Source organism: Scyliorhinus torazame, chromosome 6 (genome assembly GCF_047496885.1).
Source record: "Scyliorhinus torazame isolate Kashiwa2021f chromosome 6, sScyTor2.1, whole genome shotgun sequence".
Taxonomy (NCBI): Eukaryota; Metazoa; Chordata; class Chondrichthyes; order Carcharhiniformes; family Scyliorhinidae; genus Scyliorhinus; species Scyliorhinus torazame.
The window spans coordinates 277,111,336-277,131,110 of record NC_092712.1 but is presented as its reverse complement, the minus strand read 5'-3'; the positions used below and the strand labels follow the sequence as shown (position 1 = coordinate 277,131,110).

At 46.1% G+C, this 19,775-nt stretch overlaps 2 protein-coding genes across 3 annotated transcripts in view; both read left to right on the top strand.

Annotated features, from left to right (window-relative positions):
• tdp2b (tyrosyl-DNA phosphodiesterase 2b) overlaps nucleotides 1-2,297 on the top strand; it is a 40,181-nt gene extending 37,884 nt beyond the window's left edge. Inside the window, exons 8-9 of one of the 2 annotated variants that reach the window (XM_072509723.1) lie at nucleotides 683-784; nucleotides 876-1,157. In XM_072509723.1, the coding sequence (XP_072365824.1) occupies nucleotides 683-784; nucleotides 876-940 (167 nt within the window). In that variant the 3' untranslated portion in view covers nucleotides 941-1,157. Of the gene's footprint in view, nucleotides 1-682; nucleotides 785-875 lie in introns of both variants that reach the window. The other variant, XM_072509722.1, reaches the window with a different exon arrangement.
• A 7,627-nt stretch (nucleotides 2,298-9,924) lies between these two features.
• The window catches only part of LOC140425441 (dyslexia-associated protein KIAA0319-like), a 179,039-nt gene continuing 169,188 nt past the window's right edge, over nucleotides 9,925-19,775 (top strand). Inside the window, exon 1 of the mRNA XM_072509716.1 lies at nucleotides 9,925-10,442. The gene's annotated coding sequence lies outside the window, so the exon portion shown is untranslated. The remainder of the gene's footprint in view (nucleotides 10,443-19,775) is intronic.

The window sequence follows — 19,775 nt, the reverse complement described above, 5'->3', positions numbered from 1 at the left end:
CCACCATGGGGTCACCCCCTGGGGTTGGATCCTCCCGTGCCCCCCCCCCCCCCACCAGAGGATCGCGTCAGCCGACTTAACTGCCAGGCCCTGCCATGTGGGACCATGTCTAATCCACGCCAACGGGACTGGCCAGAAACGGACGGCCGCTCGACCCATTAGGGCCCGGAGAATTGCCGGGGGGGGCCGCTGCCAACGACCCCTGACCGGCGTGGCATGAACCCTGTCCCCGCCCAAAACCCGGCGCTGGAGAATACGGCAGCTGGCGGCGGCGCGATTTGTACCGCTTCCCGGGGATTCTCTGACCCGGCGGGTTTGGAGAATCCCGCTGCTCATCTCTGTCTCCATAAACCCTCAGCAGCTTCCCAAAGGTCACCCATTTTACTTTTTTTGGATGTTTATTGACTTGGGAACAATTTGATTTGATTTATTGTCATGTGTACCGAGGTACAGTGAAAAGTATTCTGCGAACTGTCCAGACACACCATTCCAAACTGAAAAATCATAGGACATACATACATACGCAATGTAAATAATCTTTATTAGTATCACAAGTAGGCTTACATTAACACTTCAATGAGGTTACTGTGAAAATACATAGACACAGGCATTGGGAAATTTTACAGAGAGTACTACTCAGTAGAGAAGTTGTTTTGAAATAACAAGCATTTATTATTACTAGAGTGGACCCGGGTAACCTGTCCTGTGTTACATCACAACATGTTGAAAAGCTTCCACCCAGTGTCAGTCCAAGGTGTTGAACTTGATGAAGGAAGGTATAGGGGTGAGTTGTCATCAGTGTAAAATCTAGTGTGACTGCTGCTGATGCATTGTGCACATAAATCATCTTTTCTCACCATGTGCTTTCTTCACAGGTTGCAAAAGTTGGAGGTTTGCCAGCTGGTGTCTTGGACGTCTGGGAATTCTTAAACAAACCTGAACACTGTCAGTATACCTGGGACACTAAAGCTAATAACAACCTGAAGGCCCGTTACACTTGCAGGCTCCGCTTTGACCGTGTGTTTTTCAGGACGGCCAGCGAGGGTCAGATTGTCCCACAGCAGATGACCCTCATGGGACAAGACAAGTTGGATTGTGGGCGGTTTTGCAGTGATCACTGGGGGCTCCTATGTGACTTTGATGTCATTTTGTGAGACGGGTTAGGGTAGAAAGCAATGCACAAAGTATAATTGCACTTCAAAATGCCCTACATGTGTGTTTATGATGACGTAAATATTCAGGGTTCATTCTAAGTTGACCAGGTGCCTTATCAGGATTTCCTTGATTAATATTATCACAGTACATTGCATTTAATCTTGCAGTCTCATTTTGAAGGGCTATAGGGATATGTTTGGATTGGAATGGAAAAGTTTATGTTGCTGTAATATAGCATTAGTTTGTGTTGTTGGAACAGAGCTTCCGATAGGCTGGGAGTTCTTAATGCAGAGATCAAGTACTTCCAGTGGTAATTTATTTATATATTCGCGGCCTGATTTCTCCGTCAGTGTATCTGATGGAGAGCTTGAAAATATTGTGTTCTGCAGTATGCCCAAGACCTCAATGATTATGTCTGTAAAATGTCATCCTAAATCTAAGTTTGTAAAGGTGGGAAAATTCCCCTTTCCCCATGTCATAGCAACATGTTATTCTTTGCTTTTAAGCATCTTTTTAATTATAATGTTATAAATAAAGATAACTTTTAACCATTTACAAACCATTTTTGTAATGATGCAGAGTAGTAGAAGAGCAAAGCACAGCAGCCTATAGGAAGGAAATGCCCTTTTCACAGCTATCCGGAGTTTCTGATTCCCATTGTACTATAGAAGTAAAGTCGGATGGGAGAGTACATGCAAGGATACAGAGACTTAGAAGCTGACAGAGGATAAACAGCATTTACCGAGGCCCTGGGGCTGTGTTACCTGAACTTTCCGTAGCAGGTGTGGTGTAACTGACTGAAATCTACATGGGAGAGGGTTACTGTGCATTTGTTGCATAATGCAAACTATATGTATCCATCCCATTCCAATCAGTTGACACATGAGGATAAGAATTGATTTCCACTATGTCTCTTGTGCCTTCCTGTTAGCAGTAAGTACAGAGGAAACAGCTTGTTTGGAGTTTACAATTCTGCCTCTACTGTAGTCCACTATTTTTTCTATGCATATATGTTGTATGTTTTTACATTTGTGTTTTAAGCCTTTTTAGCTGCAGCCTCTTTTTTTTAAGATTTATATTCCTCAGAATTCTCCTTTTGTGGAAAATATATTGAAGATTGATTAAACATAATTTTTCAGATATTTCTGATTTTGATGCAAGCAATTCTATACTGATGGTACTGGTCTCTGCTATTGTGTTATTGTTGCAAATCATCAATACAACAGAGAATATGTCTTATTGTTACAAAGAGGGGAACCTTCAAAATAATCTACAACTGTCGAGAGCTTTTACAGGCTACAAAGCTCTGATGGCAATGAACAGACCTGTTTGTACCTTGTACAGTGGGGAAGTGTTTTTTGATACATTGTTATTGGCAGAAATGCTGTATTGCAATGAGAGTTCCTGTGAAGTCTCAGTCCTATGTCATCTAAAACCCCTGCTAAGTCTCATAGAACCACAGAATTCATACAGAGCAGAAAGAGGCCATTTGGCCCATCAAGTCTGCACTGACCCTCTGAAAGAGCACCTCCATATCACTGTAACCGCATCTAACCTGTACATTTTTGGATACTAAGGGATGTTTTAGCATAGCAAATCCACCTAACCTGTGGGAGGAAACCAGAGCACCTGGAGAAAACCCACACACACACCGGAAGAATGTGCAAACTTCACACACACAGTCACCTAAGGCTGGAATTAAACAGGTACTTGGGCGACATTAATGTTACTTGTGAGCCCAAACCTGGATATTGTCCAGATCTTGCTGATTTGGACATAGACTACTTCAGTATCTGAGAAGTCGTGAATAGTGCTGAACATTGCAATCATCAGTAAACATTCCCACTTCTGACCTTATGATGGAAGGAAAGTAATTAATGAAGCAGCTGAAAATCATTGGGCCTAGGATACTACCCTGAGGAAGTCTTGTAGTGATGTCTTGGAACTGAAATGATTGACCTCTAACTGACAATGCCATCCTTTGTGCCATGTATGACATCAACCAGTGGAGAGTTTTCTCCCCCCATTGACACCAGTTTTGTTAGAGCTCCGTGATGCCACACTCAGTCGAATGGTGCCTTGATGTTGAGAGCAGTCACTCTCTCTGAACTCTGTGAATCATAAATCAGTGAGCGCACAGCCAATCAATTAGTTCCTTATGGATTTACATTCTGTGACTTTCACAAGGGATTTCATAAAGCCATTCAGGAGTAAAGTAAGATCCTCACAGGTAAGTAGATAGCTTCATCAGGATCAGCACACATTTATTCCTGTCCAGCAGACATTTTAAACAACGCTGAGTGGAACCAAGTTCCACCCTACAGTGTCATGCATGGGAGAGTGGGAATTAACAAAGGAATAATATGTAGCTTTAAACACTTGAAAAAAATGCTGCAGGGAGGCATGAAAGGCTACATGCTCGATGGTGAATGCTACTTTTCCCAAAACGCACGCTCATATAAATGTCATTGCAAAGTACACATGGGTGACAAGACTAACATAGGTTGCAACAAGTATTTATAATATCTACCGACTTCCGTGCAACAGCATAAGGATCATAACCTCTCTGAACAACAATTCACGTGGTCAAATAATATCTGCCTGAGATGCAAGGATTACATGTGTCTTGTACAACCATCATTTTCATATAAGAATGACTTTATGTCGCAGATGTGGAATTAAAGGCAATTTACTGAATGTGGAAATTTGCATCACATTGATTAGCTGTTCAAAATGAGAGGCTTGGAGAGGGATAGTTGTGAAGTACATTTACAATAATAGAGATTATATGCAGTGAATGACCAGCCGTGCCACGATTGAGCCTTCAAAGCTTAATAATCTTTCTAATTCTACCGCTACGTCTCAGTGCTGCCCCAACATTCACAGCAGAGGTGGAGGCAGCCTGATGACTACTGTGCCCTGTTTTCTGAGATTACCTTTGCGTCCTCTGGTGGCCCAAGATCTGAATGGCCCCAGTTTACTGAAGGTCTCCTGTGCATGGGGCATGTCCACCATCCTTGGCCTGACCTGATGGGGTTGATGGAGTCAGGGGCAGAGACTATTTGGTGCAGAAGGACATCCCTTAGAATGTCCTGGGTGGATGCCCCTGAGGTGTCTGGTTGATGCTTCCCGTCCCTGACTCCTTGAGGAGAAGCAGAGAAGGGGTACCTGGAGGGGTAGAGGTGCACCATCCTCCTCTTTCCTAACCACTGGTGAAACATGCGCACGGTCAGAGCAATGATACGCAGGTTGAAGTGCAAATCTGACAAACTGTTGGATCTCTGGGTCTTCAGGCAGATGCCACTATTCCCATGCACACTTTTGCACGCCATGATGAAGCAGAATTTTAGACCATGCAGTGAATCAACATTTATGTGGGTTCCGTTTAATTGTGGTGCCAGGGCCACCATCCCCATGAGGTGATGGTGGAGGGGGTGAATCCTTGTCTGTCATGAAATTCAACAAGCTCCTTGATGAATAATGAATGAGCTGAAAGGTTGAAAATTGGGCTGATTAATCTGACCTGCTGCCCAGCAAGAATCATGCTGACTTTCCCACGCGCCACCATACTTACTCTCCAGATTTACAAATTCCATCCCTGTTAACTAAAGGGATGTGGGATCAACTTTGAAATGGCTAAGTTCCTTTTCAACACTGCTTGTGTGCCAAGCTCTGTCTAGATTTTGCTTGAAAACGCTTGAACCAAATCTTTCATTGCTAGTATCTCTTGCCACAACCATATAAAAGTAAATGTTTGTTGGAACTAAAGAGAAAAGTCACCATTCTGCAAATAATGAACAGACTACAAAACAGTCCAACCCCCTACTTTTGTAAAATTCAGGATGTAAATGATTGCAAATTTAATGAACTCAACCTGGCCACTTAAGATCTCTGGACAAGGTGCAGAGGATCATTCAATTTTATTCTGCAAATTTAAGCAGATCTGCATTTTGCAACATTTTGTATTTATTTGTATACTTAAGTTCATAATTGCACAATTATTTTATTTTAATATTTTTATATTTTAATTGTTTATAGCTATGTTATTTAGAATTATGAGTTCTTGTTTTATTTGTATTATTGTAATTCAGCACTCACATCCATTCTCTGACCACTTGTCCCAAGATTCAGACACAGTCTCCATATCTACTCCAGGCTTGTGGTCTCCTTCGAAGTGTTTCCTGCCTAACAGGGAACCAAAACCTGTCAATTAGGCTCACCTCCAGTCAGAGAAAGCACTCGGGAGAGAAAAGACAGCTGAGCTCCACAGCATCCAAAAGCTGCTCATCCCTGCTCACCAGTTCCATTCTGGTAAATGTTGGCACCATTTACTGTTTCTCCATGGATGCCTGATCTGAGTATTTCCTTCAATCTCCCTTTTTATTTCAAATTTCTAGCATGGGTCTTTTGCTGCTGTTAAAGGTTATGCAAGTTAAAACAGGAAATGTAAAATGTGTACAGGAACGAGGAATGCCCATTAGCAAAAGAAGAAGCAGGAAAGGATTTAAATGAGATTATTGATCATCTAGTGAGCGTGCAGGCAACACAGCAGTTGTTGATGAGGCAAACATAGTACTGTAGTGCATATCAAAGGCACTTGGGTTGAAATAAATTACTTTAACCTGTTATTGAACATTGGTAAGCTGTATTTGGAGTATAACATGTGATTTTGGGCACCCTCAATATTGGACAGGGATCAGAGGTTAGCTTTCTGTGCTTAATGATGCATAGGGAAATGCATTTCTTCCACTGCTGTCTGTGCAGTGTAATCTATCTGTCTCCACTCAGTATCACCTTGCCTTGCATTCAACAGCTTGATGCTTCCCACAATTGGTTTATATTTGTAAGGATGTAATAGATTTGTCTGAGCTTGTATTGTTACGGTAACAGAAAAACATTTTAATGTGCACAGCTCAATAGCCTAACTCTCGACCCACTACATTGGCCCTTGTATTTCGATCTGCAACTTGGACCCAGCAAGCATCTTACTCATATCAGCATAGCTCTTAGGGTCACAAGAACATGCAAGGTTTCCAACCATGCCAAGGTACTAGGAAATGGTTTTGAGGACAACTAGGATGGTTTCAGATATATGTTCCTGAGTATGAATAGAACATGGTTCCTGAGTTGTGGGAACCATGGAGTGACATGGTAAGGAATGAATGTATCAAGTCTGAACTGGGAAGTGGGGTGAGTCATTGGTACCCTATAAAGTAAGCATGTCAAGTTACACATCTCAGGTTTGCCATTGGCTTCTCAAATATCTTTGGCATCACTTTTTACAGAAAACCGCAATGTGCTTGGGGAGGGGAGGGGGGGGGGCGATTGTTCATTTATATCTTAGAAGATTTTCTGCCGTTGCTTCAAAATGTTCCTCAAACCGGTAATCAGTTCTAAAAGTGATTAATGAATAAATTACATAGCAAAACAACTTTTCCTTTTTGATTAATGATGGTTTAACAAAGGTTTAATGATCCAACAGAATACTTGGAAAAAGCCTGGAGCTCCTGTTCTCACTATTATTATGACCCAGCATTAATAATTCCATCTTTGACCAATTCTCAGTAAGGGGAGTTTCCAAAATCTTTGAAAGTGAGTCCTCATGTTAATAAATTTGGGGTAGAAAAAAGGCGTAGAAAGGCTTCGGGTATTTGGAATGATCTTTTCCTGGATTCGTTAAGTTTTAAGGTTATATGTTTGATCATGAAAGTTAAAGGTCTTATTACAAATAAGTGGTAGTTATTAAAAGATAGAAAATTATCAATCTCTCAGCTACATGTCCTTTCAGATGCTGCACTTTATAGATTTATGTTAGTTACATACAAACGAGCGAACAAACAAATTAGAAGCAGGAGTAGGCCACTCGACCCCTCGAGCCTTCTCCGCCATTCGATAAGATCGTGGCTGATCTGATTGTAACCTCAACCCCACATTCCCGCCTACCCAGATAACCTTTCACCCCCTTGTTAATCCAGAATTTATCTACCACTGCCTTTAAAATATAAGGACTCTGCCTTTTGAGGAAGAGAGTTCCAAAGGCACTCTACCCTCGGGGAGAGCATTTTCCTCATTCTGTCTTAAATGGGTGACCCATTTTCAACAGTGACCACCTTAGTTCTAGTTCCTAAAGCAGAAAATGAACAAGAACTGCAGAAAAGCCCAGTCCAATCTGACCTCGAATATGAATTTAGCTAACTAATTTTGAATTAATCTATGAATACCTCTTTGGGGTATTAACATACCTGTGATTGTATTCCAAATTGAAAAATAGTTCTCTTTGACTGGACTTTACAAGAAAGGAATTTATCTTTTAGTTATTCCCTCTGCTCCCTCTCATGCTGGAGAACCTTCAAAGTGTCTAGCTCCGTTCATGAAAAATTTATTGTCAGATCTTATGGAATGAAATATCTTTCAACACCCTAGATGTTCCTGGCAGGTCGGGTTCATTACCTCAGAATAGCCATTAGACTCAGTTCCTCATGGGACCTTTTAACAGATAAGAGTCTGTTCTTGATTTGAAATATGAAGAGTGGCTCTCAATAATGAATGCATTGTCTTGCCTTTGAGATAAAGATTTCAGCATGAAGGCACATGATGATAAGTCAAAGAGAATTATTTTATGATGAGAGGACATTTTATAATCACATTGAAATATTCTGACCTTTATTTACAAATCGTGCTTAAACCTTGCTCTAACAAATATGATATAGTTCATTCCTGCTTGCATTCCCCTGCTATTTGGAAATATTTTGTACTAGTTTTCTAGTGTTCAGAATTGTGGGTAAAAAAATACCGGTACATTAAATGTTTTGTTCAGTCTCCAACAATGTGGGATCTGTTGCGATCCTGGTCGGGACCAGTAACTTTTTGTACAAAGTAGATACAGTTTGAGTTCCCAGTTATTTGCTAAGAGAATAAAACTGTGGTTTTATCTATCCTGTAACATTCAGAATCAACATAAGCTACATTTGAATTAGCAGGCAACTATGGTCCAGCACAATACACGGCAATAAATGGCAAATGCGACCAAGACCGATCCCATGATTTCTCAGCAACCCATGTGAGAACTGCATTTTCAAAACTACAGGGACCCTGAATGAATGAATCGCCAAAGCAGACCATTACCAGCTGAGAACCAAAGACTCTAATCTGCAAGCTTGCAGCAAAGAAAGTGTGCTAAAGAACCACCATCTGAAGCAAAGACTCATCTTTTGACCTTCGTCCTTGTAACACTGAATGTTACAAGCTAATGAAACTTCTGTCTCTGTAATGCAGGATTTCAAATCTTCATGCTTTGGTTTCAAAGATCTAGCCTTGAAATTCCTATCAACCCAGCTCCTCAGCACTTTAACTGCATGGAGATTCTTCTCCTGCTCTCTCGGGTGGCTATAAAAGATCCCACAGCAGTATTTGGAAGAAGAACACGGGAGGTCTTGTGTCCTGGCCAATATTTATCCCTCAGTCAACATCACACTGATTATCTGGTCATCACATTGCTGTTTGTGGGAGCTTATTGTCACAAAACTAGCTGTCATGTTTCCCACATTGCAACAGTGACTACAGTCAAGAAGCTTGAATAAAGAAGATTTATGAATGGAATTAAATAAAGATCAAAGAAGCTTGGATTAAATAAAGTTTGAAGAATGGGATAAAAGAGGAATTGATGAGAATGCAGCTGTCTCAGGGGTTTTGATGTGTGAATTAGCTGAGAAGCAAGGTAACCTGATATTTACTTAAGTGAAGTGGGGAACAATAGTGTATAGATTTTTGAATGTTAACATTGAAGAAGAGATTAGTTCAAAATTGAGACATAAGAATATGGTTTGAAAAGCCTGGCTTCTAAGGTGAGCTGTTTAGATAGGCGTTACAGTAGCAAGTAGCCCTGACAAGAGAGGCGGAGAAGAGAAATGTAATAATAATCTTGATTTTCACAAGTAGGCTTACATTAACACTGCAATGAAATTACTTTGAAAAGCCCCTAGTCACCACAGTCCGGAACCTGTTCGGGTACACGGAGGGAGAATTCAGAATGTCCAAATTACCTAACAGCACATCTTTCGGGACTTGTGGGGGGGAAACTGGAGCACCCGGAGGAAACCCATGCAGACACAGAGAGAACGTGCAGATTGCACACAGACAGTGACCCAAGCCACAAATCAAACTTGGGACCCTGGAGATGTAAAGCAACAGTGCTACCCACTGTGATACTGTGCCGGGAAACAGCTGCAAAGATAAACTCTCCAAGAAAGCAGAATTCTTGGCTAGAAGCTGCTCATTTTAAAACCTCAGAGAAAATCTAAGCTGAACTGATGAAAGGCTTCCTAAACTTAAAGATAACTTGTGGGTGCTAACTTTTACTTCACCCTGAAGAGATTACAGAATGGATATTTTCAGCTGGCCGAACCCTTTGGTAACTGATGGAGTGCTGTCGTACTGAAGATTTTCATGCATGTTATCGGATTTTATTTTTTTGGGCAATATAATTTTGGCTAAATCTGTTGGTGAACCGTATGTTCTGAGAGGAGGCTGTTGAACACTTCTGCCAGATAAAATGGAAGTTCCTTCCAGTTGACCCCTGGTAACCTCCCCACTTTAGATGTAAAGTGACAAAGGTTCTGTTAGCAACCACTGCATTTTGCTTGGAACTGGGCAGAAAGTATTCCCTCTGCTGCACTGGTCCCTAAGGTTGGAATTGTGGATGTTTCCCCCTCTATAATTTGGCATTACTCTGGTATTTTAATAAAATTGGAGTCTAGATCAATAAAGAAGAATTGTCCCATCGTTCTGATGACCTACTGTGCGAGGAGGTGAGAGCATCGCCCTAGTTCGAACACATGGAGGGGTGACAATTGTTAAACAACAGGCAGAGAGACCGCTATGGATAATATGCATTGAGATCATGGAGCTGCCGCGCCACATCACATCCAGCCATGGAGTGGGAGCAGCAGCATTGCCACATCTGGTACCTACACCAGGATTCACTGTACTGGAGCAGAGGAGGGGTGGCGGCGCGCTCACATCACGCAATGGGCCGGCACCTTCACCGCTGAGGCTCCTGCTCCAGCACAATCGGCTCCTCCCAGGGCATCGGCCGCCGGCTCATCCAAGCTGCAAGGAAGAGGGAGGCTTGGCATTGCACCATTGAGTGGAGCGGGAGAGTATTCGAGGGAAGGACTCCCCCTCCCCTCCTCTCCTCACAGCGCTGTCCGCGGGGGTGGGGAACGGGATGAACTCAATCCCCGCCCTGTTGGCTGAGTGAAGATGATGTGTGGAGAGCGGCTGTGCAGGTAGGAAGCTAACTGCTCCTTTAGAGCAGGCAGAACCTTGCGGCTTTGATGTTTTATTTCCCCCTCTCCCGGTGTTAATGCATTATCCCCCGGCCGAGCAGGTTGGGTTGGCCGCTTGGGCTAAAGTGCCAAGTCAGCACATTTGTCAATATAATGAGAGAGACCCGGGGGCACAGAGATGGCTTTTGTTACTGTCCAGTCAAAGATCAATTCAAACGTGGTTATGAATTGTATAGCCGAGCACATTTTAACGCCAAGGGTAAGGGTTAACAGGACCACCCCGCCCTGTGCTGCACAATAGACTGAACAAGGAGCTGCTCTGGAATATATTGATTTTTTTTAAAAAGGGGGTTTCTGACGCACAACGGGGCCCACTGAGGAAACAATACTGACCACCAAGATAGAATCGGCTGGTTTGAAATATATTTATATAATATAATTTAAAGTGGCATCTGTCAACAGGCCACAGAAAGTTGTAAATAATAACAAAGACAAGTGCTGTAAATCCGGGATAAAGTTGTGAATACCGATTTTAGCCAGTGTGACGGTAACTGGAAGAGAAAGGCAGGTTAATATTTTAGGCCTGATCTTTCACTAGTCAGTAGTGTAGGATTTTACATCTGGTTGGAGATGAAACAATCTGGGCTGTTTAGGGATCAGGCGAAACCAAGAGAAGGTTGGTGCAGATTGAAGACTGATGACCAATGTTATTGGTGTCACCTGTGATGAATGTAGGAATGTCAGATATATATATTTGGAGCAGGAAGGGTTAAAAGCCTGGGTTAGTGTGTGACTGCTGCAAGCATGTTTTTAAAAAGCTTGGTTTGAAAGACAACTAGACATTGTGGAGACAGAGGTGAAATTAAAGCATCATAAAAGTAAGGTCATAATTCATTCAAGCTATGGATATTGTTCGCTGAGGTTGGGATATTGGAATTTTGTTTATATTAAGAGGGTTTCCTGGGGGTAGATAGTGAGAGACATTGGGCTTCTCCGTCCCGCCGCACAGATTTCTGGTGTGGCGTGCACCCAGGATTCTCCGTCTCGCCAGCCGGCCAATGGGATTTCTTATTGTGGGCAGCCCGCACCGTCGGGAAACCCCCAAGCTCCTGGCGCAATGGAGAATCCCGACAGCGGAGAATCCAGCCCATTGTATTTAGTTTGTATTTAGTTTAAATAAGATGGTGTAGTTAATAGGCAGAGCCAGGGACTGAAGCAGTTTCTGGAGTTTGAATTTAGCTTTAGATTGAGAAGTGAACGGCAGCACGGTGGCACAGTGGTTAGCACTGCTGCCTCACAGCGCCGAGGTCCCAGGTTCAATCCCAGCTCTGGTTGTTTGCACATTCTCCCCGTATTTGCGTGGGTTTCACCCCCACAACCCAAAAGATGTGCAGGGTAAGTGGATTGGCCATGCTAAATTCCCCTTAATCGGAAAAAATGAATTGGGTACTCTAAATTTATTTTTTAAAAGATTGAGATGTGAACAGACAAGAAGCTGTCAACGCAGTGAGTTTAAATCTGTCTGTGGACAGACGAGCAGTTTCAGGGAAAAACAATTCAGTTAAACCATTGAACGGAGCCTGTTAGACGAGCAGCAGTTCTCCAGACAGTGAATCAAAGATTTGCCTGTGTAATTTCAAGAAGGAATTAGATGTAGCTCTTGAGACTAAAGGGATCAAGGGATGTGTGCAGAAGGTGGGATCAGGTTATTGAACTCAATGATCAGCCATGATCATAATGAATGGAGGAGCAGGCTCGAAGGGCCGAATGGCATCACCCTGCTTCCACTTTCTATGTATGGGTGGGATTTACTAGCTGTTCGCACCGGTGGGAAATTCCGATCCTACGCAGGTGCACTGGTTACCTGACAACGAGGGGTGCAGTCAACGGGAAATCCTGATGACAATGGTGGGGTCGGTAGATCCCGCTGGCAGGTCACCTCCGCCACCGAAAAACATGCAGCGGGATAGTCGGGAAATCCTGCCCTATATTTCTCTGTAGGACAGGAGCAGTGTCTCAGGTTGACTGTTTAAACAGTAGTTTGAGACGGGCAAGATTATGCAAGCTGGGTCTTGAAGGATATTGCTTTCTCAAAGTGGTTTATCCAAGTCATCTCCATTAAGTAAGTATGCCTGAGTCAGCTAACTGTATTTAAAAGTGCATTTTGACCTGAGATGGTGTTCAGTGGAGAGTTAAGGGTTATTGTTTCATTGTATTGTTAAACATTGTTAACTGGTCATTGAAAACTATTTGCCTTTATGATAAAGTTAGCAATACTCTGTAATGACCTTTTAAAAAAATATACCATAAACGAGGACAAGATCTTGGGCCTGGCGGTGAGAGTGGAGGAGCACGAGGCGCTGCACAAAAGGTGGGCGGGAAGATTCGAAGACCTGGAGAACAGGTCGAGGAGAAAGAATCTTCGGATCCTGGGTCTCCCTGAAGGAGTGGAGGGGGCCAATGCCGGGGCATATGCGAGCACGATGCTCGAGTCGATGATGGGCGCGGAGGCCCCTTCGAGGCCTTTGGAGCTGGATGGGGAACACCGGGTGCTGGCGAGGAGGCCGAAGGCTAACGAGCCGCCAAGGGCGATTGTGGTGAGGTTTCACCGTTTCACGGACAGAGAGAGGGTCTTGAAATGGGCCAAGAAAGAGCGGAGCAGCAGGTGGGACAATGCGGAGATCCGAATATACCTGGACTGGAGCACGGAGGTTGCAAAGAGGAGAGCGGGTTTCAACCGGGCCAAGGCGGTGCTGCACCGGAAAGGAGTGAGATTCGGAATGCTGCAGCCAGCGCGATTGTGGGTCACATACAAGGATCAGCACCATTATTTTCGAAACGCCTGAAGAGGTGTGGACCTTTATTCATACCGAAAAGTTGGACTCAAACTGAGGGTTTGTGAGGGTGGGGGGGATGTTTGATGTTTGATGGTTGTTGTATATAGGGTGTTAATCACGCGCAGGAAATGTTACACGGGCTGGAGGAGAGAGGGGGATGGCGATGGGGGAAAATAGACAAGGCCGCGACAGGAGCTGCGCCAGAGGGGGCGGGGTAAGCTTAGGAAAGCGCTTTTTTTTTTCCCGCACCAGGGAAGAAAGGCGGGAGGGGGAATGGAGGAACGCACACTGATTGGGAGATTCCCACATGGGGGTGGGGGGGGGGGGGGGGGTCAATGGGACGGCAGGGAAGCCAAGGTCAGCAGGTGTCAGCTGACTTACGGGAGTGTTATGGGGGGAGCAAAAAAGCTAGACACGGGTCTAGCGGGGGGAAGGGGGGGGGGAAAGGGTTGCTGCTGCACTGGCCGAAGGGAAATGGGACACAGAAGAGGTGGTCGTGGCGGGGGTCTCCCCTCTGGGGGACTGGAGGGTGAAGGTGGCGCGGGCACGGGACTGGCCTAGAAAGGAGATGGCTAGTCGGCGGTGGGGGTGTGTGGGGGGGGGGGGGGAGCGAGGGTGGAAGCCCCCCCAATCCGGCTGATAACGTGGAATGTGAGGGGCCTGAATGGGCCGGTAAAGAGGGCCCGCGTGTTCGCGCACCTAAAGGGACTGAAGGCAGACGTGGTCATGCTCCAGGAGACACACTTGAAGGTGGCGGGATCAGGTCAGGTTAAGAAAGGGGTGGGTAGGACAGGTATTCCACTCGGGGCTGGACGCGAAGAACAGAGGGGTGGCAATATTGGTGGGGAGGCGGGTGTCGTTTTGGCCAAGAATATCGTAGTGGACAACGGAGGGCGATATGTGATGGTGAGCGGTAGGTTGCAGGGGACGTGGGTGGTATTGGTAAATGTATACGCCCCGAACTGGAATGATGCCGTATTCATGAACCGCATGTTGGAGCGCATTCTGGACCTGGAGGTAGGAAGCTTGATAATGGGTGGGGATTTTAATACGGTGTTGGACCCAGTACTGGATCGCTCCAGATCTAGGACCGGAAAGAGGCCGTCGGCGGCCAAGTTGCTTAGGGGGTTTATGGATCAGATGGGGGGAGTGGACCTGTGGAGGTTTGCCAGGCCGCAGGCCAGGGAATTTTCGTTTTTCTCCCACGTGCACAAAGCCCACTCCCGGATAGATTTTTTTGTTCTGGGCAGGGCGCTGATCCAGAAAGTGGAGGGAACGGAGTATTCGGCCACAGCCATTTCAGATCACGCCCCGCACTGGGTGGAACTGGAGTTGGGAAAGGAGAGGGACCAACGCCCGCTGTGGCGGTTGGATGTGGGACTGCTGGCAGATGAGGTGGTGTGTGGGAGGGTGAGGGGGTGTATCGAAAGGTACTTGGAGGTCGACGACAACGGGGAGGTGCGGGTGGGGGTAGTATGGGAGGCGCTGAAGGCGGTGATCAGGGGAGAGCTAATCTCCATCAGGACTCATAGGGAGAGGATAGAGGGTATGGAAAGGGAGAGGGTAGTGGGGGAGATTTTAAGAGTGGACAGGAGATATGCAGAGGCCCCTGAGGAGGGATTACTTGGGGAAAGGCGACGTCTCCAGACGGAGTTTGACCTGTTTACCACAGGGAAGGCAGAGGCTCAGTGGAGGAAAGCGCAGGGGGCGACCTACGAGTTTGGGGAGAAGGCGAGTTGGATGCTGGCACACCAGCTCCGTAAGAGGATGGCAGCGAGGGAAATAGGTGGAGTCAAGGATGGAAGGGGAGCTATGGTGCGGAGTGTGACGAAAATAAATGAGGCATTCAAGGCCTTCTATGAGGAGCTGTACAGATCCCAGCCCCCAGCGGGGGAAGACGGGATGAGATGATTCCTAGACCAACTGAGATTCCCGAGGGTGGAGGAGCAAGAGGTGGCTGGTTTGGGGGCACCAATTGGGTGGAGGAGCTGAGCAAAGGTCTGGGGAATATGCAGGCGGGGAAGGCCCCCGGGACCGGACGGGTTCCCGGTGGAATTCTACAGGAAGTACATAGACCTGTTGGCCCCGCTGCTAGTGAGGACCTTTAATGAGGCAAGGGAGGGAGGGGCCCTGCCCCCGACAATGTCGGAGGCGACGATTTCTTTGATCCTAAAGCGGGACAAGGACCCACTGCAATGTGGATCGTACAGGCCGATCTCGCTCCTCAACGTGGATGCTAAGTTGCTGGCAAAAATGCTGGCTACGAGGATCGAGGACTGTGTCCCGGGGGTGATTCACGAGGACCAGATGGGATTTGTAAAGGGGAGGCAACTAAACACCAATGTGCGGCGGCTCTTAAACGTGATAATGATGCCATCGGTGGAGGGAGAGGCGGAGATAGTGGCAGCTATGGACGCGGAGAAGGCCTTTAACCGAGTAGAGTGGGAGTACCTCTGGGAAGTGCTGCGTAGCTTTGGGTTCGGGGAAGGGTTTATTAGCTGGGGTAAGCTCCTTTACAGAGCCCTGGTGGCGAGTGTGGTTACGAATCGGCGGAGGTCGGAGTATTTTTGTCTGTACCGTGGGGCGAGACAGGGGTGCCCCCTGTCCCCCCCCTGTTTGCATTAGCAATTGAACCCTTGGCCATATCATTAAGGGAGTCTAGGAAATCGAGGGGGGTGGTCCGAGGGGGAGAGGAGCATCGAGTGTTGCTTTATGCAGATGACCTGTTGCTGTATGTGGCGGATCCAGTGGAGGGGATGGTGGAGGTCATGCAGACTCTAAGGGAGTTTGGGGATTTTTTGGGCTATAAGCTTAATGTAGGGAAGAGTGAGCTTTTTGTAGTACAGGCAGGGGACCAAGAAAGGGAGATAGGCGATCTACCGCTGAGGAGGGCGGAGGGGAGTTTTCGGTACCTGGGGATCCAGATAGCCAGGAGTTGGGGGGCCCTAGATAAACTGAATCTGACGAGACTGGTGGAGCAGATGGAGGAGGACTTCAAAAGATGGGAATGTTACCGCTCTCGCTAGCGGGTAGAGTGCAATCGGTCAAAATGGTGGTCCTTCCAAGGTTTCTCTTTGGGTTTCAGTGCCTTCCCATCGTGATCATCAAGGCCTTTTTTAAGAGGGTAGGCAGGAGCATTATGGGGTTTGTGTGTGCGAATAAGACCCCGAGGGTAAGGAGAGGGTTTTTGGAGCGCAGTAGGGACCGAGGAGGGTTGGCGCTACCGAATTTGGGGAGCTACTACTGGGCAGCAAATGTGGCGATGATCCGTAAGTGGGTGATGGAGGGAGAGGGGGCGGCATGGAAGAGGTTGGAGATGGCGTCCTGCAAAGGAACGAGTCTGGGGGCGCTGGTGACGGCACCGCTGCCGCTCTCGCTGTCAAGGTACACCACGAGTCCGGTGGTGGCGGCAACGCTAAAGATCTGGTGTCAGTGGAGACGGCACAAGGGGTGCAATGGGAGCCTCGGTGTGGTCCCCGATCAGGGGTAACCACCGGTTTGTCCCGGGGAGGATGGACGGGGGGTTTCAGAGCTGGCATCGGGCGGGGATTAGAAGAATGGGGGACCTGTTCATTGACGGGACGTTTGTGAGCCTAGGGGCACTAGAGGAGAATTTAGGGATACCCCCGGGAAATGCTTTCAGATACATGCAGGTGAGGGCGTTTGTGAGGCGGCAGGTGAGGGAATTCCCGTTGCTCCCGGCACAGGAAATTCAAGACAGGGTGATCTCGGGCATATGGGTGGGAGAGGGCAAGGTGTCGGCAATATACCAGGAGATGAAAGGGAGGCGTTGGTAGAGGAGCTGAAGGGTTAATGGGAGGAGGAGCTGGGGAGGAGATTGAGGAGGGGCTATGGGCTGATGCCCTAGGGAGGGTTCATTCCTCCTCCTCGTGTGCCAGGTTTAGCCTGATACAATTTAAGGTGGTTCACAGAGCGCACATGACGGGGGCGAGGCTGAGTAGGTTCTTTGGGGTAGAGGACAGATGTGGGAGGTGCTCAGGAAGTCCGGTGAAACCATGTCCATATGTTTTGGTCATGCCCGGCACTGGAGGGGTTCTGGAGGGGAGTGGCGGGAACAATATCTAAGGTGGTGAAAGCCCGGGTCAAGCCAAGCTGGGAGCTAGCAATATTTGGAGCAGTGGATGAGCCGGGAGTGCAGGAGGCGAAAGAGGCCGGCATTCTGGCCTTTGCGTCCCTAGTAGCCCGGCGAAGGATCTTGCTAATGTGGAAGGAGGCGAAGCCCCCCAGCGTGGAGGCCTGGATAAATGACATGGCTGGGTTCATTAAGCTGGAGAGGGTCTGCCTGGGGGGTATTTGAGCAAGAGAACACATGAAAGATCTGGAAAACTGGCATGGACGGGAGGAATTCAGTGTACAAAGCTCTGTAACATATCGTTTTACCATGTTTATATCTTGCTATGTGCGTTATCTTTCTATTCTGTTACGAGGGGGGGGTGGTTTGTTTGTAAGGGTGAAAATTGTGTTGAAAAAACTTCAATAAATATATATTTTAAAAAATATATATATTTTTAACATATCCCTATTTGTGTGGAATCACTCCTGGAGCAAAGTATCCTTTCCTCCGTTTTACAAATAAAATAACACATTGGGGTTTCTGTCCTGCATCCTAGCATGTTGGGGTTCGTAGTATATCTCATCATTAAAATCTAGTTCTTGCAGGGTTCAGAGGATTATTGATCATAGTCACAGTTTGTTCAGATACATTCTAATATTGACAAGGGAATTACCTTGTTGGCAAAGGTTTGTGTTAACAGTGCCGGGTAGGATATTTGTTACCAGAGCTTATATTGGGAGCTTGTTTGATTTCTGAGAAACACATCTACCTGTTACATGTAATGAAGAATTACGTGGTTTAGACTGAAGACTGCTTGCTTCTCTCTGTTGAGATATTTTATACTGCTTTAACCTTCTCCAGTTGGTCCTGTTTATTCCATCACTCCCCCTGAAGCAGTGAATCATGTGCTCCCACAGACAATATTCTGGTACCTTATCAAAGCGCTCATTGTTGTTCCTGTAAACCGAGACCACAAATATAGGCAGAATATTCAACTTGGAGAAGAGTGAGCTATAATCATTAACTATACCCTATCCTTTTCTGGTGTCCTCACACATTGAGACACTGGATAAGAATCATAAGCATAAATTCTTTTTTTTCCAATTAAGGGGCAATTTAAAATGAAATGAAAATGAAAATCGCTTATTGTCACAAGCAGGCTTCAAATGAAGCCACTGCGAAAAGCCCCTAGTCGCCACATTCCAGCGCCTGTTCGGGAAGGCTGTTACGGGAATCGAACCGTGCTGCTGGCCTGCCTTGGTCTGCTTTCAAAGCCAGCGATTTAGCCCTGTGCCAAACAGCCCGTGTGGCCAATTTACATGGCCAATCCACCTACCTTGCACATTTTTGGGTTGTGGGAGTGAGACCCACGCAGACATGGGGAGCGTAAGCATAAACCCTAACCAATTTCTCTCCCTGCCCATCTATCCATCCATACTCCTCAATCTTTGACACCACTGGCGTGTTCTTAGCTATCTTAACTGAGATGCATTAAATAGAGTCATAGATGTTTACAGCATGGTAACCGGCCCTTCGGCCCAGCTTGTCCATGCCGTCTAGTTTCTATCACTAAGCTAGTCCCACTTGCCCACATTTAGCCCATATCCCTCTATACCCACTCTGCCCATGTAACTGTCTAACTGCTTTTCAAAGGAAAAAATTGTACCCACCTCTACACTGCCTCTGGCAGCTTGTTCCAAATGCTCACCATCCTCTGTGTGAAGAAATTTCCCCTCTGGTCTCTTTTGTATCTCTCCCCTCTCACCTTAAACCTATGCCCTCTAGTTCTAGATTCCTTTACCTTTGGGGAAAAAAATGTTGACTATTTACCTTATCTATGCTCTTCATTATTTTATAGATCTCTATAAGATCACCCCTAAGCCTCTTACGCTCCAGGTAAAAAAGTCCCAGCCTACCCAGCCTCTCCTTATAACTCAGACCATCAAGTCCTGGTAGCATCCTTGTAAATCTCTTCTGCACTCTTTTCTAGTTTAACAATATCGTTCCTATAATAGGGTGACCAGAACCGAACACAGTATTCCATGTGTGGTCTTACCAATGCCTTGTACAACTTCAACAAGACGTCGCAACTCCTGTATTCCATATTCTGACCAATAAAACCTAGCATGCTGAATGCCTTCTTCACCACACTGTCCATCTGCGACTCCACCTTCAAGGAGCTCTGAACCTCCACTCCTAGATCACTTTGTTCTGTAACTCTCCCCAACTCTCTACCATTAACTAAATAGGTCCTGCTCTGATTTGATCTACCAAAATGCATCACCTCACATTTATCCAAATTAAACTCCATCTGCCATTCATCGGCCCACTGGCAGATCCTGTTGCAATCTTCTATAACCTTCTTCGCTATCCACTATGTCCCAGATCACCCCACCAATCAGGCAATGAAGCTAGAATGGA